Raw genomic sequence first — 26,385 nt, forward strand, 5'->3', positions numbered from 1 at the left:
TCATCGCTATAGGGACACATGCATCAGTAACTGGGGATGGCAATGAAGGACCGGAAAGTCTGGCGTGGCATTGTTGAAATCCATGATCTCGACCGCGGTCGAAAAATGTTGATGAGGACATTTGACGTTGTCTCGCGTGGCCATACCGTTGTCTCTTCCACAATTCTCAAATGCTTCCCATCAACACGGGGGGGGGGGGGGGGGGGGGGGGGGGTTGGGGCAGAGGAAGGGCCCACTTGAAGATCCGGAAATCTTACGCAGCCTGCCACTTAGCATGGCAGACATTCAACTGGCTTGAAAAATGGCCTACGTCAGTGACCGCTCGTGCATGCATGTGCTTGCATTACTAAAATTGTGAGGACCAAATGTCCCCACAAATATAGTAGATATGATGAATAGACATGGTGAGGACCATTTTCCTGTACCTCCCAAGAAAAATAAAATCAAAGTGTCTTAAAAAAGAGAGAAAAAAAAAAGCTATACGGAGTAGTTTTAGACTTTTCCCCATTTGAATTGTGTGTGGAGATGTACACCAAAAGTAGCCGATGAGCTTGAAACAATTCTGATTTATTGATTGCATAGCATTGAAGAACATATTGGTGAATATGGGTTGATGACATTAGAAGCGTATAGAGAAGTCCTCGCGTCACGTGCTGGGTCATGGACGCTTTTCTCTATGGAGAATTACATGGGGTAATCTTAAAATTGTCTCATATAAGCATTGTGGTCCAAAAATAAACAAGCTGTCTCTGTGAAATTGTCGGGGAGGTGCCTCTGTATCGTTTAAGACAGTCAGTCTATTTGATAAAATGTAACTTAATTCAGCAGCAGTAACATTAGCACTTTCTCACAATCAGGTGATTCTTCATATCCATATGAGTGAAACGGCCGGGATGATTCGCTTATTTTTCAATCACAGTTCTTATATGAGCCGATCTAAAAATCTCCCTATGGGGATTACAATGCAAATAAAAAGTACATGTACCTGTGGACTTCTACGCCCTCTACCGATATTGACGTCAGACTTCGGTGCTCTATTGGGAACAGGTCATTGTCCCAGGATCGCAGCAGCGCTCCGTGGACAGAGCTTCTGACCCACAAGCACAAGGAGATGGCAAACTACTGCAGTCTGCTGCAGGAGCACTACCACCAGAGCTACGTGAAAGGTAACAGTCTTAACGCGGTGGTTCACATACTTTTTACCCAACAAAAAATGAGACATTCTCCCAGGTCTCAAACTAGTGAAAATTGCCGATTGTGAGCAATGTTAATTTTCACTACTCCCTCTATTCTAATTTATGGAATTTCTTCATGAAGTTACTGGAAAAAACATCATTGAATTTTGGTTTAATTCATGATTTTTTTAATTTGTTTTAATGTTTTGAAATAATAATTGCGATTAGCGATTACTATGGAAGCCTGGCTGTCTGTCTGTAACGCCACCAGAGGCCGTAGCTGTATCACGCACACGCACGCACACACACACACACACACACACACACACACACACACACACACACACACAGAAATAAAAAACTTAAAACAAAGAAAACTTTAAAAAAAGAGAAAAAATGGTCTGTCTGTGTGTGTGTGTGTGTGTTCGCTTCCCGTGTTCACACGTCTTACAATTTACAATTTACAATTTAGGCATTTAGCAGACGCCCTTAATCCAGAGCGACTTACATTAAGCAAGAACAAAAGCATGGGAATACATAACATAAAAGCATTTATCATGAAACATGCGTAAGCTAAGAAAGTAACAGTGGAATATCTATATAATGAAACTATACATACACTATACATATAAACTATACATATTTACTACTATGCTATACATATTATGTACTATGGCGTGCTATGACTATATACAATGCAATTATAGTGCTGTCTACATAACATGCTATAAGTCTGTGTCAAATGCTATCTAAGGGGTTAGGGTAAGTGCTATGGGCCATGATGGAGTCTGAAAAGGTGGGTTTTCAGGCTACAGCGGAATATTGGGAGTGATGCTGCAGTTCTGACTGCAATGGGAAGTGCATTCCACAGTTTTGGAGCCAGAAGGGAGAAGAGTTTGGGACGTGTGGACAATTTACAATTTACAATTTAGGCATTTAGCAGACGCTCTTAATCCAGAGCGACTTACATTTAAGCAAGAACAAAGCATGGGAATACATCACATAAAAAGCATTTATCATGAAACATGCGTAAGCTAAGAAAGTAACAGTGGAATATTTATATAGTGAAACTATACATACACTATACATATAAACTATACATCTTTACTACTATGCTATATATGTGTACTATGGCGTGCTATGACTACATACAATACAATTACAGTGCTGTCTACATAACATGCTATAAGTCTGTATCAAATGCTATATAATCCAACAGAAATGCTATCTAAGGGTTTAGGGTAAGTGCTAAGGGCCATGATGGAGTCTGAAAAGGTGGGTTTTCAGGCTACGGCGGAAGATTGGGAGTGATGCTGCAGTTCTGACTGCAATGGGAAGTGCATTCCACAGTTTTGGAGCCAGAAGGGAGAAGAGTTTGGGACGTGTGGAGCGTTGTCCCGGCGTTTTTAGTGAGGGTACTTCCAGCTTCCCTGCGTTGGCTGATCTGAGTGCGCGGGAGGGTTTGTAGGGTTCAATCATACTTGTAAGATATGGGGGAGCCATACCTTTGGTTGCTTTGAATGCCAGCATCAGAGTTTTGTATTCTGTGCGGGCAGCGACCGGGAGCCAGTGGAGGGAGCGGAGCAGGGGGGAGACATGTGAGAATTTTGGCTGGTTGAAGACCAAGCGAGCTGCTGCATTTTGGATCAGCTGGAGAGGCTTAAGTGCACATGCTGGTAGGCCAGTAAGGAGGGAGTTACAGTAGTCGAGTTTTGATAAGACTGTTGTCTGGATTAGGAGCTGGGCTGATTCCTGGGTGAGGAACGGTCTAATTCGTCGTATGTTATAGAGTGTGAACCTACAGGATCGAGTGACAGCTGTGATGTGAGGTTTGAACGAGAGCTGACTGTCCAGGACAACACCAAGATTCCTGGCTGTTGGGACAGACGTTACCAGGGCGTTGTCTACGGAAATAGTTAGCTCCCGCATAGGGCAGGACTTAGCTGGGAAGAAGAGAAGCTCAGTCTTGTCTGGGTTCAGCTTGAGATGGTTGGAGGACATCCACTGTGAGATGTCAGCCAGGCATGCAGTGATGCGCTCTTCCACCTGAGTGGTAGAGGGGGGGAAGGATAGGAACAGTTGTGTGTCATCGGCGTAGCAGTGATAGGATATATTGTGGGCAGTTGTCCCGGGGAGCGTTGTCCCGGCGTTTTTAGTGAGGGTACTTCCAGCTTCCCTGCGTTGGCTGATCTGAGTGCGCGGGAGGGTTTGTAGGGTTCAATCATACTTGCAAGGTATGGGGGAGCCATACCTTTGGTTGCTTTGAATGCCAGCATCAGAGTTTTGTATTCTGTGCGGGCAAACCGGACAAACCAAATTTAGGAAAAAAATATATATAATAAGGGGTACCCATAACAATGTGTCCGTGACCCACAAATCACTGCTGTAAACACAGCCACTAGAGCTACGTGAAAGGTCTAACCACAAACCTTTTAGCCCGTGACCCAAAACAGAAATTAGACATTCTCCCGGGAACCCAAACTAGTGAAAATAGCAGATCTACAAGCTCACACCGCATCGCTATATCTCCAAGTAAATTGGAGTTGGGTGGTTTGCCTGACAGTTTGAGGAGTTTGGAGTTGAGGTTTAGTCTTTAAGCACTTTTTAACACTTTTCATTTGTTTGATATTTGTAAAGCCCACACACGCGTTTTCATTAGCTCAGATTTTTGATTTGTAAAACAAATACAGAATGGAGATTGCTGGTTTGTGCTCGACAGTGATGATGTATGTCATTTATTTGTAAAACAAATACAGAATGGAGATTGCTGGTTTGTGCTCGACAGCGATGATGTATGTATTGGGGCGACGGTGGCTCAAGGGAAGAGTGGCCGAGTGGTAACCGCAATGTTGCCAGTTCAAACCCGGGCTCCCCCAGTGTCAAAGTGTCCTTGTGCAATACACTGAACCCCTAATTGCTCCCGATGTGACAGGTTGGTGCCTTGCATGGTTTCCTCCTGCATCAGTGTGTGAATGGTGTTATGACCTGGCTCTTGGGCCATAACAAAGGAGGAAGACACACGGCTGTTTAAAAGTGCACAAACCAATATTTATTTACAACATAAACAACTTAATATGCGTCAAACAATACTAAAATACTAAGTGGGGTGTGTTATTCAGTAGATCAGTAGTGTAAGTGAGTGGATGTGTGGTGAGTGTATAGTGTGGGGTGTTGAATGGTGCAAACAAATGCTGCTGCTCTCATGGAAGGAGAGAGAGAGGGCCTGAGGGTGCGTTCGGAAATGCACACCGGGAATGTGGTCAGTTTGTTGAGTGTGGTGGGCGGTGACGTCTCAGAGTGCGTTCAGTGTGCCTTATTTACGAACGACCACAGCTGTGACACATTCACACGAATCACACCGGACAACCCCCAGCTTCAGGGTAGGGTCGCTCAGTGCGGGCACTCGGCACATCCGGTGCGCTGAATAAACAAACGACGAGAGCACACCAGTGCGTTCAGGGCGCATTTCCGAACGCACCCTGAGTGTGGCCACACCCAGCCTCTCATAGTGCACCCTGGGAACACTGGCCAGGTGCTCCCAATGCACCCGATTGGCAACTCGGCAGGACCTGTGGGAAGCACAAGACTAGGCCTACCTAACAAACCACACAGGCCCTAGTAGACCAACTACAGGGGCTGTGACAATGGTAATGCACAATCTCTGTAAAGCGCCTTGGATAAAGGCGCTATATAAATGCACCATTTACGTATAGGTGTGTACCGGAGTCTGCAACAGTCATACAGCATCTATCCATCCATCTTCAACCGCTTATCCGTAGTTGGGTGGCGGGGGCAACAGCTCCACCAGAGTGCTCCAGACTTCCCTACCCAGAGTAACATTTGTGACCTCCTCCTGGGGGATCCAGTGAGTCGATTCCTCCAACTGTGCCTTGGTCTGCCCCTGGGTCTCCTCCCAGTGAGACGTGCCTCGAGGACCTCCCTAGAGAGACGCCCGAGAGGCATCCTAACCTAATGCCCGGACCACCTAAGCTGGCTCCTTTCCAGGAGACGCAGCAGCTACTCTACTCCGAGTCTCTCTCGCGTGACTGAACTTCTCACCCTATCTCTAAGGCAGGGGTTCTCAACCTGGGGGTCGCGACCCCTCGGGGGGGTTCTGAAATTATTTTGGGGGCTCCCGAAATTATTACAAAATATTTTTGCAACTGAATGGCTGGAAAACGGAAATTATTATGTATTTGTACGTAGGTGTGTACCGGAGTCTGCAGCAATCCTACAGCATAGCGTCCCAGGACGTGCTCACAGCCATGGATTACTGTGAGGAGTCCCTGCAGGAGATAGACATCACCTCCTTCCTACAGACCCTCTGTGGTCACATCAGGTACTATAGTTCCACACTCACTCCAGAAGGTCACTATAGTTCCACACTCACTCCAGAGGGCCACTACATTTCCACACTCACTCCAGGGGGCCACCATATTTCCACACTCACTCCAGAAGGTCACTATAGTTCCACACTTACTCCAGAGGGCCACTTAGTTCCACACTCACTCCAGAGGGCCACTATATTTCCACACTCACTCCAGAGGGTCACCATATTTCTACACACACTCCAGTGGGCCACCATATTTCCACATTAACTCCAGAAGGCCACTATAGTTCCACACTCACTCCAGAGGGCCACATTACATTTAGACAGAGAGAGAGAGAGAGACAGAGACAGAGACAGATATATATATATAATATAATATATATATATTATTATATTAGCTTAAATTCTAGCGGGTCCTCTCGTCTGTTCTGAGGTCATTGGTGAGATCAGACGAGAGGACCCGCTGAATTTAACCCATTCTCGAACTCGACGCAAACTCCTTTTGGTGTTTTAACCATTATTTTAAACGTTAGCTGTTGTGGCGCTAATTTGGAATATTATATTATATTATATTATACATTCAGAGCGAACGTTTTTTAACTCGAATCTTTGCTTCTGGGTGGTCCCTGGATCGACATATTTTCAGATGGGGGTCGGAGGGCAAATACATACATTTTTTGGGGTCCTTGACATGAAATAGTTTGAGAACCACTGACATAGAAACATACGTTTTTCTGAAAACTGTCAGGATTCAGAAGACATTTTGTAGAATCGAGCTCAGGTCTAAATGGGTTCAATTCTAGCGGGTCCTCTCGTCTGATCCGAGGTCGTTGGTGAGATCAGACGAGAGGACCCGCTGACTTTAAGCATATTATTACGCGGAGGAAAATAAACCAACGATGTTACTATTATTATTATTATTATTATTATTTTCAGGGTCTTCCAGGAGCGCAGTGAAAGAGTAGCGGTACAGACGTCCGTGAAGACCCCTCCTACGTTTCTCATCGGAGAAGAAACGGAAGACGAGTGGCGCGCAAAGAGGCCTGATGTTACCTCATCACCCAGGTGCGCTGGTTTTGGCCTTCATTAAGGCGCTTTATATCGATATAAGAAGGCCTAGCTATTTTCCATTTTTGGAAACGGCACTTGGAATTGCACCTTTTGAATTGCGCTTTTGAACTCTTTTGCACAAAAATAGCAAAAGTAGATAGATTAAAACAAAAGAAAAAAAAGATAACACAAAAAGTGTTGATTTTGACAGCAAAGTTGGATTTTATTGTCATGGTCTCTTGAATAGTTTTCATTTAGTTTTAGTCACATTTTAGTCATCTGGACTGTTTTAGTGTTTTAGTCGACAAAATATCACAAGATTTTAGTCGATTAGTTGATTTACTGTAAGTTGAAAAATATATTTTGGTATTTAGTTCTACTGGATTTCTTGTCCACTAGTCCCTCCCTATTACACATTTTAGTCTCGTTTGTATTTGTTGATTTTTTTTCGAAATATTTAGTCTTAGTTTTAGTCACTGCACCGTACATTTGTTTTTATTTCGTTTTCCTAAGTGAAAAAAGGTAGTCAACGGGCATTTCTCGTCATAATTTTAGTCGACAAAGTCAACACTGTCCAACACTTGTTCTTCTGTGTGTTCTGTGATCCTATAGTGTGCATGCGTCATCTCCACCCATGCTGGACGAGCCCAAGATGACGGTGAAGCCGTCTGACTTCCCCCTGTCTCTCCTCCAGACACAGCACAAGTGTGAAGTGTGTCCACACCTGCACAAGATCATCCAGGTACTGCTGGAAAGCCAGCACCAATGGGCTAAGAACTTGGGCCGCTTCACTACTTCTTTCAGAGGCGTTACAGATGATACTAATAAGGGTAAAGATGGAAAACCAGGTGCGCTTCTTCGGGAAACTGCCCGTGGTTGAGGCAGTGGGTGCTCAGCTCAGCTTTACTCATCGACCAACTAAATGGAAAACTCGGCACTCCAAATTAAGACTGGCTCAGATGCAATTTCTCTTGTTTATTCAAGTTCAAGTTCTTTATCAATGTCCGAGGGCGATTTTAATTTACAGCCGTTCGTAGCGGTTTTAAACGTAAAAACTGTACAAAACAGCAACAGACATGTGACAACATAGCATAGGACAACATAGCATGAGCACATCTATGCAATTGATAAAACAGGATAAGAAAATAATAGAGTAGCTGTCATCATCATAAACCATCATCCTCATCATCATCACCATCACAGTTTTTTTTTACCTTCTTCTGGCAGCATTGACTGCTCGGATCGAGGCAGGGACAAAGGAGTATTTGTACCTGCTTTTTGTGGTCCTAGGGACACACAAACAACGGCCAGATGGCAGCAGCATATACTCCGAACTGAGTGGGTGGGCACTATTTTAGCAGATGGACAGGGCTTTTTTGAGCAGCTATCTATTATAAAATAAATCAAGGCTCTCCAAATTGGATGCCAGTGATTTTAGAAGCAGTTTTCACTTCAATTGCAATTCGCCCAGGGACAGGAAACACGAAATCATTCATGACATGCCCATGGCCATCCTCGTCATTGCTAAGCAGGCTGATGATGATGGAGTCGTCTGCGTAATTGACGATGAATCTGTTGTCGTGATTACTGCAACAGTCATCTGTCTGTCAAATATACAAGAGGGCAGAAAGAACGCAGCCCTGAGGCGAACCAGTGGATGTGGACAGAAGGCTATTTGTCAAAAAGTAAAGGATCCAGCCGACCAGACATGGGTCTAGAGTCTACTCTAGACCAAAGGTGTTAGTTAGTTTCTCTACCAGAACGTGGGGCTGGATCGTATTGAACGCTGATGAAAAATACATCAAAAGCAGCCTGACATGACTTTCACTTCCTTCCAGATGTTTATAAAGCAGGTTGAGCAACCGAGTATAGTGGCAGTTGCATCCTGGACGCCCCTGCCTCACCTACTGTATATGCAAACTGAAGAGGGTCTAGTAGGCTCTCAGTTTTTACGTCAACAAGGAATCTCAGGAACGCAATGTGTTGACAGCTGGGCGTGGCGTATATTAGCAGCGGCATTGCCTTCATATGTAGTTTCAAGGCTTTTGCGGCCACATTAATTCCATTTTCTCCAGAAACTGGCTGTATCAAATATGAATGGACATCATTAACGACGCACAGCCACTCCCCCGCCCTCTACTGAAACTGACTTCAGACTTCGGTGCTCTATGGTGCATGTTGGCTCACTGGAAACACTTTGCTTCACCAGTGGGTCCCAAAGTGTCTTTTAGTGGGTTCCAAATGGCCCTGGAAATACACAAAATGTAACAGAGCCTCAATTTGTGTCATCGATAACACCTGCTGATCGGTAAAACCATAGCCAGGCTTTAATTTCGTCTGCGGGAAAAAATGAAAGCCTGGATTTACACATGGGCTGACCATGTGTAAAACCAACGTGTGCCGACTCTGTGGAAATCACTCCACTCCGTGATAAAAAAAGCGTTAGAATGGTATACTCCAGCAACCAGTGGTTTCTGGTTCTGGTCGACACTGCTGCACTGTGGGGGGGGGGGGGGGGGGGGGGGAGGAGGAGAGACCGGGGCTGACAGACAGATCGGTGAACCAATCAGACTGTGCACAAATCTGAGCTGCGACCCTCCCATCTAGGCCAGAAAGGTCTAGCGTTAGCTCAGGCTAGTAAAACCATAACAATGGCTGATGTCTTCATGATGTGTTCAACAGGACAAGTTCATGCAGATTGGAGCTCACTATTTCAAGACGGTGCCATCCAATCCACATTACTTCTTCTACTGCCCGCCATCATCAAAGAAAGAGGTGCATCTCCCCCCCCCCCCACACACTGTGTGTGTGTGTGTGTGTGTGTGTGTGTGTGTGTGTGTGTGTGTGTGTGTGTGTGTGTGTGTGTGTGTGTGTGTGTGTGTGTGTGTGTGTGTGTGTGTGTGTGTGTGTGTGTGTGTGTGTGTGTGTGTGTGTGTGTGTGTGTGTGTGTGTGTGTGAAGGCTGTACCCTAGAGCTTTTTTTAGGACTTGAACTTCGGCAGGCATTTTCGAGCGAACATCCGGACCATTTGCTTCTAATGAATTAAAAAAATAACCATTGAGATATCCGTCTCGATCAGAGCGCAGCGCGTCTCCCCCATTCTTTATCAATCTCTCGTCTCTCCCAACACACACACACCACGAAAACAGCTGATCTGCGAGCTGACAGCATAGCTTGCTCGTTAGCTGTTCCTCGTTAATTTATTCCACCTGTGTATGAATGCAGCTTCAGAAGCGCATTGAAGTGGGCACAGGGAAAAAGCAGATCCTCCGTGACCGTTTTGCTTAACAATGATCAGAGTTCACTCCTTTTTGGCTATGTGATGCTATCATGCTAGAGAGCATATGCTAATATATTATGGCTGCTAGTAAGAACAGTTCCCCCTTTCAGCGATCGTGTGTGTGTGTGTGTGTGTGTGTGTGTGTGTGTGTGTGTGTGTGTGTGTGTGTGTGTGTGTGTGTGTGTGTGTGTGTGTGTGTGTGTGTGTGTGTGTGTGTGTGTGTGTGTGTGTGTGTGTGTGTGTGTGTGTGTGTGTGTGTGTGTGTGTGTGTGTGTGTGTGTGTGTGTGTGTGTGTGTGTGTGTGTGTGTGTGTGTGCACCCGCACCCAACAGCTTGAGTACTACCAGTGTGTTGTTTCCACAGGAGGACTCTGACGGGGAGGACTGGAGACCCACTGATGAGGTGGTGTCAGAAGCTGAGCCAGCTACAGAAGACGGTGAGAGACGTCACTCTTCATATGATTTAGCTGTGTTTATTTTGAATGTCATTTAGCTCAGGGGTTCTCAACCCGTGGGTCGCGAACCCCCGGGGGATTGCCAAATTATTTTGGGGGGTCCCCAAATTATATTTAAAAATAAAATAAAAAATAAAATATTTTTGCATCTGAATGGCTGAAAAAGATAAATGAAGAGTTTACATAGTACACATAGTACATGCATAAACTTTCCTTAATGATTGGTTTCAGTATTTATTTATACTGTATTTTCACTATTATTATGGTTATTGTAGCGGCCAATTTGTATTGGGGGTGGGGAGGAGGGCGGGGCGGGGGTCACGAGACACGGCCAAAGCATTTCTGGGGGTCCGCAGCCAAAAACGTTGAGAACCCCTGATTTAGCTGAGCAGCATGTCATACAATGGCAGTGGATGGGAATGACTGAAAACCTCTTCTTGTTTATTCAGACCTTCGAAAAGTTTCATATCAAATGGCATGTAGTTGATTATAGTGCTGCATAAATTAGTGCGCCGGCGGCCACCGGTTGAGTTATCTGTTCGTAACTCGGACGGCTCAAGCTAACTTCGCAACCTTTGGCGCGAACCTCGCGCTCGCTTTAGCTCGCTCGGTGGTGCCTCCTGCAGCTCAAGTTTGCTTGAGACAGCATGCACTCTGACGGTGTCCGAAGAGTAGAGAAAACCCCCGGCTTCTGGTAGTAGGCCTCAGCTGTACTGTATTGAAAACAATACAGTGAACATATAATAATGTTAAAGTGCTAGGCTGAGGCAAAAAAGCCCAAGGGGCTTATACAATGTATATGTAAAACACAATGAAACATTGTACAAGAGATATAGAATATCCAGAATATATGGTTGCAGTATATAAAACAAGAACAAAACAAGAAAACATGATTAGAATACTTGGTTATCTACAGTACAGGATAAGAGAAAAGAAGAGATGATACAAAGTTGATAGTGATATAATTAAGTGATCTGGTCAATTAAGTGGGTCCTAAGCTTATGTTTGAAAATATTGAATGAAGTAGAATTAGATGAGATTGCTGTATAGGTGTTCCATAGCTGGGCCCCCCTGTATCTGAAGGATAACTGACACAGACCAGTACGGAACTTGGGAGATGTAAATGATTTGCCTGTCTCGTATTGAAGTGGTGCACATCACTGTTGAACTGGAAAAAGCCTTTACATGGCAAAGGAAATTTAACTGGCTGGAACAATACTTTGAAAATAAAGTTGCCGGTTTGGTATGTATTTAAATTAAAGACCCTTGCTGAAGGCCTACTAGTCTGAAGAGTAGGAAAACCCCTGGCTTATGGTAGTAGGCCCGGCTGAAGCCTACCAGTTTGAAGAGTAGGAAAACCCCTGGCTTATGGTAGTAGGCCCGGCTGAAGCCTACCAGTTTGCCGTATTTGCCGTGCCGAACGGGAAGAGATGAGGCCGGGGTTTCTGTTGTTACTTTAACACACGCACGCACGCACACACACACATGCGCGTGCAGCTCAAATAAAAAAAAAATAACTAAAAACAAACAAAACGGCTGTAAACGCCGCCTGTGTCATCTCCTCCTCCTCCTCCACAGAAACGGCGTACGGCTGCAGCATCGTGACGGAGAGCGACACGGACCTGGAGGTGATGTACCAGGACCCCCCCGCCCCCACCGCCTCCTCCAGGGGGAGCCAGGGGGGGGAGGAGGAGGATGAGGAGGAGGAGGAGGAGGGGGACACGGCCAAGATGGAGGAAACTGGGTCAGTGTTGGTTTGGACAGCAAATTTAGATTTTTTGTTTTGGTCCTAGTCTCTTGAATAGTTTTCATTCACATTTTGGCCACCTGGAATGAGTGTTTTATCCGGCTGAATGTCGTCTAAATCTACAGTTAATTCAGTCGACTGAAATGTATTTTGACGGGACTTGGAAAATAGCAGATCTACAAGCTCACAGCGTGACACGTGGACTTGTAGATCTGCTATTTTCAGCTTGCAAACCAATTGCAACATGACTTATACCAGATCTCTTGTCCACTAGTCCCACCCTAACATTTTAGCCTAGCTTATATTTGTCGATGGAAATTGTCAATAGAGCACCGAAGTCTGACATCATTTTCAGTAGAGGGCGCCAACACACAGGTTCATGTATTTGCAGTGAAATCTCCATAGGGCGATTTTAGGTCGCTTCATATAAGAACTGTGTTTGAAAAATAAACCGACCACCCGACCAGCTTTATTATTATTATTATTATTTTTTTCTTCTGTTTTTGGTCACGTTTTTTTAGCAGACGGAATCAACACTGGTCGGGCTCCGACGCCAACACCGCGATGAACCGCGGCGGCGGCTGCTGTGACGAGGATGAGGACTCCTCCTTCAGCGTCCTGGAGGGAGACAGCCTGCCCGGAGACACGGCGGCGCTGATGGACGCCCACCGCGCCGAGATGCCGCCGCTGTTCCTGCACCTCACCTGCTCCGTCAACGTCAAGAGCTGCCACGGGTCCATGCCCGTGCACACCCTGCCCACGTGTCTGGGTGAGTACAGTACAGTACAGTACAGTACAGCAGTTGTTGTTTTTGGCAGCAAATTTAGATTTTTAGATTTTAGTTTTAGTCTCTTGAATAGTTTTCATTTAGTTTTAGTCACATTTTAGTCACCCGGAATGTTTTATGAGATAGTCTAGTTTTAGTCGACTAATGTCATAAGATTTTAGTCAAGTTAGACAAAAATGTGTTTTGGCGGGCCTTGATGCCATCGTAATGACTGATTTTACACTTGCTGTAAATAGCAGATCTACAAGCTCACGACGCGACGCTTTGTGTGCTTGTAGATCTTCTATTTTCAGTATGCAACCAAGTGTAAAATGACTTTTACTGGATCTCTTGTCCACTATTCCATTCCTAACATTTTAGTCTAGTTACTTGCGCAAGCAGAGCGTGCAAGTAATAGTTTCGCCCGGCTCGTATGCACCGTCCCAGCCAACCCGCCACTTTTGATGCGTATGCTCCTTTGTATACACTAGTCCTTACCCGTTCTGAATATATGAACAGCAAATCATGTTCAGTGTGCGATGTAATAGATCACATTACTGATAGGGGGGGAATTGTTTACAGATGATCTTGGGAAGTTGGGTTGGGCACAAAAGTATAGGCTAATTAAATGCTGTAGTACAATCATAAGTACACCATTGCTTTGTGATGTAAATATGGTGGTGATATTCTGCCTATAAATGGAAGTTATTGAATATTTTCAAGTTCGGTGTTGCACTTTGTAGACGGTCCCTAACCGCTCACCGTCTGCTGCCCATGGAGATATAAGCTATTAAACGGTGAACGCGGAGGTTGGCTTTTTGGGCTTCAAAGCAAGTTGTAGTTTGTTCTTTATATAATCAGGATAAAAATTTGATGTTTTGTGTGATTTAGGAACGTGTCGTTGTCATTGCATCTGTCTGTATGTATTTTGTCATTGTGTTGTTCCGACGGCACAGGATCTGTCTTCCCCAAACGTCTCCATTTGGCCACCCCGAGACCCCTACAGATAAGCATTCCGTTGTGATCGTGCTGTTCAGTGTGTCACGCAGCCACGCTGGGTGCGCGCAGGGCTGTAACCTGTTGTTGTCAGTGTCCAGGCTTTCAGCGTGCATGTAGCCCCCATGTAGAGGGGGCGGACATTGTGGTCTCGAAACAGTGTTTGTGTGTGTGTGTGTGTGTGTGTGTTCACGTTAACATGCCTCCGTCCAACTGTCTGAGCTTTCAGGTGCCTGTGCCACGCAACCCGGCCGCGATGCTTCCCCAAAGAAGAAGTTATGTCGACTGACGCAAGAGTAGCTGTACTATGGGTCCGAGTTGTTTTCCTCGTGTGGGTCTGATGCATAGGTCTGATGCCTGCTTGGGGGCGGTGTGAAAAAGGGGAAGTGCGTTGGAGAATGCAAGGGGAATGTTGCGCCGGAAACTGTGTCCCAGTATTAATCTGTGTCCGTCTCAATATGCATTTCACTGGTGACACGTGATTTGCGGGGAGATGAGTTGTTATTTCATATAAATGGGTATTGTACTGTAAATATGACATGAATATGAATGCAAAGTAGTGGTTGAGGTGTGGACAGGCTAGCTGTTGGTGTTGTGCATGGTAAGATGTGTGCAAACGGTGTGGTTTAGTAGGAGAAGACGGCCAAAGGATGCAACACACACACGCACGCGGCGCCAAATTGTATAGGGCACTCTTTGTTGTGTTGCGGCGGTAGCTAGAGGAAGCATGCCAGTGGGGTAACAGTGAGAACGGTGGCCTGTGATGCAGGTGTCGCTAAGGGGCGGAGGTGTGTGAGGGTGCGAGGTTAATTCACTAATAAATTCATTATTAATCATTAATGTGTCAAATCGAAAAAAGGGCTTCATTAAGACCTCCATATTCATATGGTCAATGCCTGTGTGAAAAGTGGGAGCGGTTGGTGCAGGCAATGAGGAGATACGGCGGTGTTTCTGACACACACACAGACATTGTTAGAATTATAGTATGATGATGCATGTAATCTGGTCACAGCAAATCCGGCACAATTTGCTGTTTTATCTGCATACGCATCAAAAGTGGCGGGTTGGCTGGGACGGTTTTTGGCGCAAAGTAACCACAGTATACCGCTAATCAACTTACAAATTACATATATATATATAGTATATGTATAACTAGCTCTCAATGATGACGTAATAAATATGTGGATTAAAGGACCCAATGCCAGAGTGTAATTGGTTTTCGATGGTGACGTAATGACGATATGTTTTAGTGTTGGGAGGATTAAAGGTAATGCTCCTGTGTATACATGTATGTAATCTGGTCCCAGCAAATCAGGCACAATTTGCTGTTTTATTTGCATACGCATCAAAAGTGGCGGGTTGGTTGGGACGGTTTTAGGCGCAAAGTAACCACAGTATACCGCTAATCAACTTACAAATTGCATATATATATAGTATATGTATAACTAGCTCTCAATGATGACGTAAGAAATATGTGGATTAAAGGACCCAATGCCAGAGTGTAATTGGTTTTCGATTGTGACGTAATGATGATATGTTTTAGTGTTGGGAGGTTTAAAGGTAATGCTCCTGTGTATACATGTATGTAATCTGGTCACAGCAAATCAGGCACGATTTGCTGTTTTATTTGCATACGCATCAATAGTGGCGGGTTGGCTGGGACGGTTTTTGGCGCAAAGTAACCACAGTATGCAGCTAATCAACTTACAAATTACATATAGTATATGTATAACTAGCTCTCAATGATGACGTAAGAAATATGTGGATTAAAGGACCCAATGCCAGAGTGTAATTGGTTTTCGATGGTGACGTAATGACGATATGTTTTAGTGTTCACATGTAAATGTAATCTACAGTACGTAGGCAAAACATCTAGGGCAGTCCGCACACGCATCATAGAACACATGAGTGCCATCAGACGCAAGGACATCAAATCTCCTGTCGCCAGACACTTCATGGAAGCCGGTCACTCCACAGCAGATCTGTCTTACACAGTCATTGATCAAATTAAGAAATCTAGAAGAGGGGGTGATTTAGACACTAAACTCCTCCAAACTGAATCTAGATGGATTTTTTATTTAAAGTCTGGCAATCCAGGTGGAAAATAAAATAGATAATAATAGATAATAGATAATAAAATAAAAAATAAAATATATTTTTCTAAGTAAGGATTAAAGGTAATGTTCCTGTGTATACACGTATGTAATCTGGCACTACTGCCGTATCAGGCACAATTTGCTGGGACGGTGTATGCACATCAAAAGTGGCGGGTTGGCTGGGACGGTAACCACAGTATACCGCTAATCAACTTACAAATTACATATATATATATATAGTATATGATAACTAGCTCTGAAGACCAATATAGTGAGAAAGGTAGAAGTATAAAGACCTTCATGTCAAGATTAGGCTTTAAACAATTAAATACAAATCCAACTACAGATTACGGAAGTATTTTAGATCATGTATATTTTAACCAATTTGAAAGTATTATTACAGAAATTGAAGTTAGAGACCCATATTACTCTGATCATGATTTATTATTAATATCACTATAGTCCAAGATGAAATACATTTAAAACAATTGACAATTTACAATAAATAATAAAAATAATTATACTGTATACGTGATAACACATTTTAATTCAGTTTATATACCTTTTTTTTCATCACATATCAATGATTTATTTTTCTTTGAAAAACTAATAAGGGATCCAGAATATTTCTAAATTGATAAAACTGTATTTCTTATATAGATAGAAACTTGAACCATACTTAATAATACTAGGTGTTTACATACATAAAGTAGGTAGGTAGCAAATAGTTACACCTAATAATTAGACATTTCAAACGTTCCTTCACAGAGATACTGAGATGTGACAGTTCACAGCGGTCGAAAGTACTTGCGCGCTCTGCTTGCACACTAGTTGGCCATGTATGGCCTACTAGTGTGCAAGAAGCAAGTATGCACTCGACAGAGTGTAGTTCTAGTTTTTATGTGTTGCCGAAATTGTCAGTATATTTAGTCTTAGTTCTAGTCATCATAGCATAGTTTTAATTTAGTTTCCATTTAGTTTTCGTCAGTGAAAAAATTTGTCATTTTTAGTCGACGAAATCAACACTGCAGTACAGTGCACACCCTGCCCACGTGTCTGGGTGAGATATCAGGGACATGCACACATATACATGTCCTCATAACACATCCACATCCAGCCCCTGCCCTTTTTACCCGTCTGTAAAACAACTGCCCTCTCCAGACCACGAATGTCTCCTGAACTTGAACACAGTATTTTGCATTGAACTAATTTATTTAGAAACCCATGTCGTACACCACATCTCCACTAGCTAAAGAGTGCTGGGTTGCGCCACGAAAATAGCGGATCTACAAGCTCTCAACGCGTCGCACAGCGACACGTTGCAAGCTATTTTTGTCCAAAAGTGCCCTCTTACGGGATTTCAGCCCCTGCCCCTCTAACACTCCGCAGGTCCCTGGTCGGTATAGTACAGTACACAACCTTTTTTTCCCCTCCTACTCAGTCTGTGTCTCATAGGAGGCAGATTTGTTTTAAAACAAGATTTAGTGAGTTACTGTGAGAGTGAGGTCTAGCCAACACCAACTCGGGATTCCTGGATCGCTGCCCTCCACAATTTCCGATCTAACATCAGTGTCTTGAGCTCTGCAGTGTTGTCAGCCAAGCTGTCGCGCCGCAGCACGTCTACATAGGTGGTAGGCTTCTTTCCCCTCCTGGCTTTGCCCTGGCTCCCATAAAGTCAAATTTCTTGCCTCTAGTTGTGGGTGCCGGACGCAGTGCCCTGCCAGCCTCTAGTTGTGGGTGCCGGACGCAGTGCCCTGCCAGCCTCTAGTTGTGGGTGCCTGACACAGTGCCCTGCCAGCCTCATCCTTCTCTCTCTGACTTTGTCCGTGACCCGTGGTAGGTCCACATAGAGGTCCACATTTCTTTTTTGTTTTTAATAATTTTTATCCTACAATTTTGTAACCCATTTTTCACCCCTGTGTCAATTATCTAATGTGATCCTGGGCTCTACACACCCTCCACCAACCTAGTCCCCATATATGGGGGACATGGAGAGAGCAACGGACTTGAACTCATACTTCCTTCATGCCTGAGTGTCCAAGTTGCTCATTTACACCTGGCAAGGGGGAGTTTCCCTGGTTGGACGTAGCGCGTGGAAGGAACACGTTATACCAACCAGTTCCTTTCCCCTCCATCAGGCGCCCCGGCTGGCCCCAGGGGGAGGCAGTTTAGAGACCAGGATTACTGCATGTTTTTTGTGAGGGTACCTACCCTAGGGGACACGGGGAGTACATGCAAACTCCACACAGAAAGGCCCTTTCGCCAACCCTGCCTAGGGTATGGGCACTGATGACGCGGAGGAGAAACACGCGTTCAGCACCCACAGCGTCCCGAGCGGGAATCGAACCCAGGACCTTCTAGCTGTTAGGCGACAGTACTACCAACTGTGCCACCGTGCCCCTGAGAGGTCCACATTTCTGACGCGGTCCATACCTAGTGCCATTCGTAGCATTATTTTGTAGAATCCAGGGCTTCTTCCTGTTATACTGTGAGGGTCCATGTAGCGCCGTATCTGCCCCATACAGTGGTAACAAGATTTAAAAAAATATATGTATATTTATTTAGATTTGTATTATCGTGAGAAGGACGGCTTCCATTATCACATGGCAACTTTTCAGGAATAGAATTACCTTGGATTCCCCATCGATTATGTCACTGGTGGACGGGTTTCTGAACTGCCCACAGCCCTCCTATGAGACACAGAACGAGTAGAAAAATTATTGTGGCAATTTCATGAACATTAATGATCACCAATTATATGCTAGATATGTTGAAAAGTGGTGACGTGTGGTCCATTAACTCGATCTATAACACTAGCTGTTAGCATAAACCCCAGTTCCCAGTGTCAGCATACGCGTTCAATTTAAAAGACAGTTTGCCCGCCCCCCCCACCCTCCACACACACTCACTACACACACTCTAGTATCATTGGAACAAGCACACACTGTTTACCTTTCGTCAGAAGCTTTTACATGGTGGCAGCGTCGCGGACTCGCGGTACAAAGGCACAAATTAAATCCGAAATGTGGATGGCAGAAAATCCACCAAGGACTGGTGGATTCCGACTTATGGAGTCCGACTTATAGAGTTTTGAAAATCCTCCTTTCAACTGGTTTGCACTGAGATTATATTTGCAATCCCATAGTTGGAACGGTGGGGCGTTGCTATAGGAACCGGACCAATGTTAACAGCTTCCGTAGGCCTCAACCATTATATAGACGGAGTATACGCGTTGGGGTCTTATATGAGTATATATTAATAGAGACGGCACCCGGAAGAAACCCTGAGGCGAAATGGACAAATTTGTATTGCAGCTCTGGACCAAAGCTGGTCCATTGACTGACATTGTGCACGTTCATGATGACACGTGAACGCTGTTTCATACGTGAGCGCGTGCAATGATAGTCAACGGCCAGTGTGTTCATGTGTTTGGCCCAATCCATCCCAGAATGCACTCTGTTCCTACCCAGAAGGAGGAGTGAAATTGCCTCATCCGCTTTTGAGCAACTTAATGCAAGTGGATGGGAGGAAAAATCCGGTGCCGTCTCTATTAATATATACTCTAAGGTTGGGGTATACGTGTTGGCGTCCATATATATACAGACTTGGGGGGAAAAAATAGTTCATTAACGTTCTGTTTCAGTAAACGTTGGGCGGTGCGTGTAACGACTGCTTTTTCCTCGCAGGGGAAGTCATATCGTGTCTGGAGAACAGCGACAGTCTCCAGTCAGTGGATCTGAACGAGCTGTCTGTCACTCTAGACATCTTTGTGCTGACATTACCTCTGGAGATAGAGGCCATGGCCTCTGACTTCCACCACAACAGGTGAGACACTCACACTTTAGGGACTGATCGTTTTTTATGCACCTGGGTTTGGCCTGGGTTTCCGTTTTTAGTTTTTTCTAATAGACCTGGCGGTCTATTAGAGTAATGTCAACTCCATAGACACATACAAAACACCTGGGGGTCTATTAGGGTAATGTTAACTCCATAGACACGTACAAAACACCTGGGGGTCTATTAGAGTAATGTTAACTCCATTGATTTATTGATTGATTGAAATATTTATTAACAGTTTGTAGAATTTACAGTACATTTTAAGCACAAACTCAATACAAAGACTGTCAACTGTGAGTGGACGACCCAATTAAGCATTACACTTGTTTACAACAGGGTCCACATTGTTCAATTCATCAAAACATTTAAAGACATACAAACATTTAGAGTCATACAAATAGACATTTCTATGTAGCTAAAGAACAGAACAGTAATTCATCATAATGGGAAGCAAAAAAGGGAAAAGATACAATATACAGTGAGGGAAAATGGGGTGGGGGGTGGGGGGGATTCAGATTTTACAGAGGCCAGTTTCGAATTGCAGCCATCCGTATGTGCCCTTTGAGAGCGGTTTTGAAGGAGTCAAGGGATTCACATGTCTTAATGACTGTTGGTAGGGCGTTCCACATTTTGGTGGCATAGGAGCGAAAATAATTTAGTCCCTTGTTTGTGCCGAATCTGGGTTGTACATGGTTTGTTGCACTCCCTCTGGTGTTGTGGGTGTGGACATGGACACGTACAAAACACCTGGGGGTCTATTAGAGTAATGTTAACTCCATTGACACTAGAGTTCTCATTTTCTGCCCGAACCCGACCCGGCCCGGCCCGACATTTTTGGGTCGGGTCAGGCCCAAATAATTATGCTAGTTAGTCGGGCCAGGCCGAGCCTCGGGCTCTGTGATTTTACGTGATTCTTTTATTTTTCTCTTACAGTAACGCTATCCTACACTCGCGAACCGGGCGTCAGATCACATTACTGGCGGTTCGAGAGTGTAGGATAGCGTTACCGCAGTGGGGCTTGGAATGGATTACTGACTGCGCAGGCATAGAGAAGTGAACGGTGGGGTGGTTGTTTAATGTTTATACCGCTGGCTGGCCTCTGGTTTGCGGCACACCAAATGAGCTTCAGTTCATAATGCTAAATGTTTTATAAATCAATCGGATTATCACACGATAGACTGCAACATGACGATGGTCTATTAGAGTAATGTTAACTCCATAGACACGTACAAAACACCTGGGGATCTATTAGATTAATGTTAACTCCATAGACACGTTGTCACAGTGCAGGGCAGAGAAGGTGTAGGACCCAAGTGCAGACAGACAGGCGGAGGCAGAGGATGTCAAATGCAACAGAGTTTATTGATAAAACTCAAAACATGAGGAAGTAAATAAACAAGACTAGGAACAAAGGTACTAGGTACTTGGAACACGAGAAGAAAAACTAGGACGTACACATGATTTACAATGAGGATCTGACAAAGGACTGAAACACACTGGGGCATATATAAAGACAAAGACTGACTAGACACAGGTGAACAACTAACAAAATCAACACTGGGATTGGCTGAGAGACAAACAAGACACAGGTGGAGAAAACTAATAATCACAGGTGGTGAGACAACACAGGTAACAAAAGGGGAAAACCAAGGGACCAAAAATACTACAAAACAAAAGCACAACAGAAAACGTCACGGATCGTGACACACGTACAGTACAAAACACCTGGGGGTCTATTAGAGTAATGTTAACTCCATAGACGTACAAAACAGAAAAAAGGCACTCCATCTTCCCCTTTAGACCCGAGGACGAAAAATACATGTTGCTATGTCCGTCGTTCTTAGACATTTTCATGTGATGGACCCCCAAAAAATAAATGTAATTGGCCGCCGACCCCCATCAGGAAATATGTTGTTCCACAGAAGCAAAGATTTGAGTTATAAATGCTCACTCTGAACGAATATATCTATCTGAACTATCTACAATCTCGTAGCACGGCACAGAGTGCTATTTTTTCAACAGCCTTAAGTGCTTAAAACACCAAAATGGGTTTGTTAACCCATTGAAACGGGTACGTGTTCCATATCCACCACTGTTCTGTGTCTGTGCAGGTACACGTCACCACTGTGTTCTGTGTCTGTTGCAGTTACACGTCACAACTGTGTTCTGTGTCTGTGGCAGGTACACGTCACCACTGTGTTCTGTGTCTGTTGCAGTTACACGTCACAACTGTGTTCTGTGTCTGTGGCAGGTACACGTCACCACTGTGTTCTGTGTCTGTTGCAAGTACACGTTCACCACTGTGTCATGTGGCTGTTGCAGGTACACGTCCACAACTGTGTTATGTGTCTGTTGCAGGTACACGTCCACAACTGTGTTATGTGTCTGTTGCAGGTACACGTCACCACCATGTTCTGTGTCTGTTGCAGGTACAAGTCACCACTGTGTTCTGTGTCTGTTGCAAGTACACGTTCACCACTGTGTCATGTGGCTGTTGCAGGTACACGTTCACCACTGTGTTCTGTGTCTGTTGCAAGTACACGTTCACCACTGTGTCATGTGGCTGTTGCAAGTACACGTTCACCACTGTGTTCTGTGTCTGTTGCAGGTACATGTCATGACTGTGTTCTGTGTCTGTTGCAGGTGCACGTCACCACCGTGTTCTGTGTCTGTTGCAGGTACACGTCACCACTGTGTGCTGTGTCTGTTGCAGGTACACGTTCACCACTGTGTTCTGTGTCTGTTGCAGGTACACGTCACCACTGTGTCTGTTGCAGGTACACGTCACCACTGTGTCTGTTGCAGGTACACGTTCACCACTGTGTTCTGTGTCTGTTGCAGGTACACGTCACCACTGTGTCTGTTGCAGGTACACGTCACCACTGTGTCTGTTGCAGATACACGTCACCACTGTGTTCTGTGTCTGTTGCAGGTACACGTCACCACTGTGTCTGTTGCAGGTACACGTCACCACTGTGTTCTGTGTCTGTTGCAGGTACACGTTCACCACTGTGTTCTGTGTCTGTTGCAGGTACACGTCACCACTGTCTGTTGCAGGTACACGTCACCACTGTGTCTGTTGCAGGTACACGTTCACCACTGTGTTCTGTGTCTGTTGCAGGTACACGTCACCACTGTATCTGTTGCAGGTACACGTCACCACTGTATCTGTTGCAGGTACACGTCACCACTGTGCAGGGCTCCAGACTAACCTTTTCACAAGTAGCACTGGTGCCACCTACCTTTTCATTTGGTAGCGCCACCACAAATTAGGTAGCACAATTATTTTCTTTGTATAGCATGGTATTAATACAGTCCAAACCTTTGGGATTAATAAAGTGACAATTTGTACAATATCCCATTACCATTATCCAAATTAATTCCTTATTATAATATTTTTACATTTTGGAAAAAAATCTTTTGCAATGTGAAATGCCACCGAATTCTTAATCATTTTCTTCATGGGCCAACTTGTGAAAGCTGCACACTTTTATTGTGACGGCAAAAGTTTCTGAATTCTCTCAGAGCCTGCATATCTCCGCATGCTGAAAATAGCTGATCTACAAGCTCACAACGTGTCGCGTCCGCGACACACTTTGTACGACGAAGACTAAATCAGGCATCAGTGCTCTTCACTCACTGGGAGGGATATTAGATTAATGTCTTTTGTTGGCTGATCATCATGTATGGACACAGGCTACCTCCTTGATGCAAACATAACAAGCTTTGGAAGCAATTTTTCGTGGCACATTATATGTTTAATCAAACAACAAGTTTACCTCCTCACTCAGTGTATGGGTCGGGAGCTTACAGTCTATGGTCGGGAGTCGGCTGTCTGTGTAGATCATGACTGATCATCATGCGCTCCAGTGAAATTGTACAGCTGAGAAAGATTAGTTAATTTGTGTCGGATAAGCTGCGTTCAGACCTGAATATATATATTCGCCTCGGTTCGTCCAGTTTGTACCGCGGCAGGTCACGCTGCGCCCGTTTGCGCGATTCTCGTCTTTGCATTGACTTTGCATGTAATCGCGCCGCTCTGACCATGGTGGGTTTTCGTGAACGATCGTTCTGTGAACAGTGGGCGTCAGGCGAACGTCCAATGTTTTTATCAATGGAACGGGCAAGCACTACGGGATGTTTTTTTTCCCTCCACTCATCCTTCCAGCAAGTCACACCTGTGCGACCTCGTTACATTTTAACTTGCACGTTAAGAAATTAAGTATCGTATGCGTCCTATTACGTCGCACGCTGGAGCCCTGCCACTGTGTCTGTTGCAGGTACACGTCACCACTGTTTCTGTTGCAGGTACATGTCACCACTGTGTTATGTGTCTGTTGCATGTACACGTCACCACTGTCTGTTGCAGGTACACATCAGCACTGTGTCTGTTGCAGGTACATGTAACCACTGTGTCTGTTGCAGGTACATGTCACCACTGTCTGTTGCAGGTACATGTCACCACTGTCTGTTGCAGGTACACGTCACCACTGTCTGTTGCAGGTACACGTCACCACTGTCTGTTGGAGGTACACGTCACCACTGTGTTCTGTGTCTGTTGCAGGTACACGTCACCACTGTGTTCTGTGTCTGTTGCAGGTACACGTCAGAGAGCAGCGTGTCGTTGAATCGCTCTCCGGGGCAGCCCTCCTCCTACCGCTCTGACGACGAGCTGATGGGGACTCTGGACCAGCTGAAGGGAGAGGCCATGGAGGCGTAAGGAACACACATCCTACAACTCCTTAGGAGCCATAAACGTCAAGAGGTCTAATTGCCAATTATGTACCGGATGCCACGGACGACAAGACGTCTTCCCTTTTTTTTTATCCATATTTTCAAAATTCCTCTAATCTGGTGTACAGTTGATGACATGCACATTACATGCATAATAGAATTACAAATTCTTTATTTCTTTATAATGGGAGAATTGGCACTCAAAGCCTAAACTGGTGACCACCAGGTGGCGCTGAACGTTTTAATACCTTAGACCAGATTCTATAACATGTCTAAAAAGGGGGGTCGCTGGCCACGTCTCTCGCACCTCCTTTTCTGGTTGCTGTCGCTTATGTGCAAAATTGCCCTGGCACAGGTGACCCGCCAGGCTGAGCGGTCGTGTGCCAGAGTTTCCAGCTCCGTGGGGTTGATGGTAGTGCGCTTTAGGAGATCTTTGGTATAGTCCTTGTAGCGCCTCTTTTGTCCACCAGTGGCACGCTTTGCATCGTGCAGTTGGCCGTAGAGGACTTGGCGGGGCAGGCGGTGTTCAGGATGGTGTGTCCTATCCACCGCAGGTGTTTTTTTTTAGCCACAGCAGGTGGATTCTGTGCTGTTGAGAATCTCAGTGTGGGGGACTCTGTCTTCCCAGGATAGGCCAAGGATCCTCTGAAGGCAGCTGATGTGGAAAGCTTCCAGGTTTGTGAAGTGCCGTCTATATGGAGTCCATGTCTCTGCCCCATAGAGTAGGGTAGACACAAACCGCATTGTAGACAGCAACCTTGGTGCTGACCTTCAGGTTGCGGTTTTCGAAAACCCTGCTGCGCAGTCGTCCGAAGGCTGAAGAGGCTTTGTTGATGCGGGTGTGTATTTCGGTGTCGAGGGAGCAGTGTGTGGACAGTGTGGATCCATGGTAGGTGAAGTGATCGACTGTTTTGATGGGGGTACCGTTTATGTGGAAGCTGGGGGGTGAAGATGACTGGGTTGGGACATGACTTCAGCCTGGAGGCCCACACCAGTGGTGGAAGTCAACATGTGAAAGCAGCAGTGGAGCAGTGGAAGTATAAGACAAGCGAGGGACGTCACCGTGCGCGCGTGTGTGTGTGTGCGTGTGCATGTCGGCAGTCTGAGTGGTGGGCCAGGTGCAAAATTGTATAGGCCACTGTTTGTTGTGTTGCAGTGGGAGCAGAGGAAGCATGACAGTGGGCTAACAGCAGCCTGTGATACAATTGTCGCTAGGGTGGCGCAGGTGTGAGGTTGCGCGTTTTCCTATGTTAAGTATGGGGCCATTTTAATTCACTAATAAAGTCATTATTAATTTATAATTTGTTAAATGTGAAAAGGGGCTTTGTTAAGACCTCCATGATATTATGGTCAATGCCTGTGTGAAAAATGAGAGCGATTGGTGCAGGCATTGAGGAGCTACGACAGTGTTTCTGACATTCAGACATTCATTCATTCAGACATTGATTGAATTATAGTGTGATGTATTTCCCCTATTATTAAGGTTATTGTAGCGGTCAATGTATTTGTATTGGTGGTGGGGAGGGGGGCGGGGGTCGCGAGACATTGCCAAAGCATTTCCGGGGGTCCCCAGCCAAAAACGTTGAGAACCCCTGTTCTAAATCATGACAGTTTTGGTGGTTCTTAAACTATTTAATGTCATGGACATACATACATACATACATACATACCCAGCCGATCTCAGTACTTGCACACTCAGCTTGCGCAAGTAATAATAATAATGAATTGAATAGCAGATCTACAACCAGCTAATTCCAATATGTTGGACAACAGAATAACTTGTTGAATTCTATCTGCAGGATATCCGGAGACCCCCTGTCCAAACTCCCAGCACCGCACAAGTTAGCCATGCTGGCTACAATGGATGAGGTGAGTTTGAGTATCTAAGTAAAAAAAAATGAAGTGAATTACATCACTTAT

General features: G+C 45.0%; 1 protein-coding gene across 1 annotated transcript in view; it reads left to right on the forward strand.

Moving 5' to 3' along the window:
• The window catches only part of szt2 (SZT2 subunit of KICSTOR complex), a 181,611-nt gene that overhangs the window by 57,492 nt on the left and 97,734 nt on the right, over positions 1 to 26,385 (forward strand). Inside the window, exons 28-39 of the mRNA XM_083766835.1 lie at positions 1,048 to 1,166; positions 5,382 to 5,514; positions 6,442 to 6,570; positions 7,168 to 7,297; positions 9,238 to 9,330; positions 10,199 to 10,271; positions 11,868 to 11,947; positions 11,993 to 12,033; positions 12,558 to 12,805; positions 19,581 to 19,719; positions 24,331 to 24,447; positions 26,265 to 26,334. Coding sequence (XP_083622961.1) covers positions 1,048 to 1,166; positions 5,382 to 5,514; positions 6,442 to 6,570; positions 7,168 to 7,297; positions 9,238 to 9,330; positions 10,199 to 10,271; positions 11,868 to 11,947; positions 11,993 to 12,033; positions 12,558 to 12,805; positions 19,581 to 19,719; positions 24,331 to 24,447; positions 26,265 to 26,334 — 1,372 coding nt within the window. The remainder of the gene's footprint in view (positions 1 to 1,047; positions 1,167 to 5,381; positions 5,515 to 6,441; positions 6,571 to 7,167; positions 7,298 to 9,237; positions 9,331 to 10,198; positions 10,272 to 11,867; positions 11,948 to 11,992; positions 12,034 to 12,557; positions 12,806 to 19,580; positions 19,720 to 24,330; positions 24,448 to 26,264; positions 26,335 to 26,385) is intronic.

The sequence above is a fragment of the Protomyctophum parallelum genome (assembly GCF_964188405.1).
Source record: "Protomyctophum parallelum genome assembly, chromosome: 6".
Taxonomy (NCBI): Eukaryota; Metazoa; Chordata; class Actinopteri; order Myctophiformes; family Myctophidae; genus Protomyctophum; species Protomyctophum parallelum.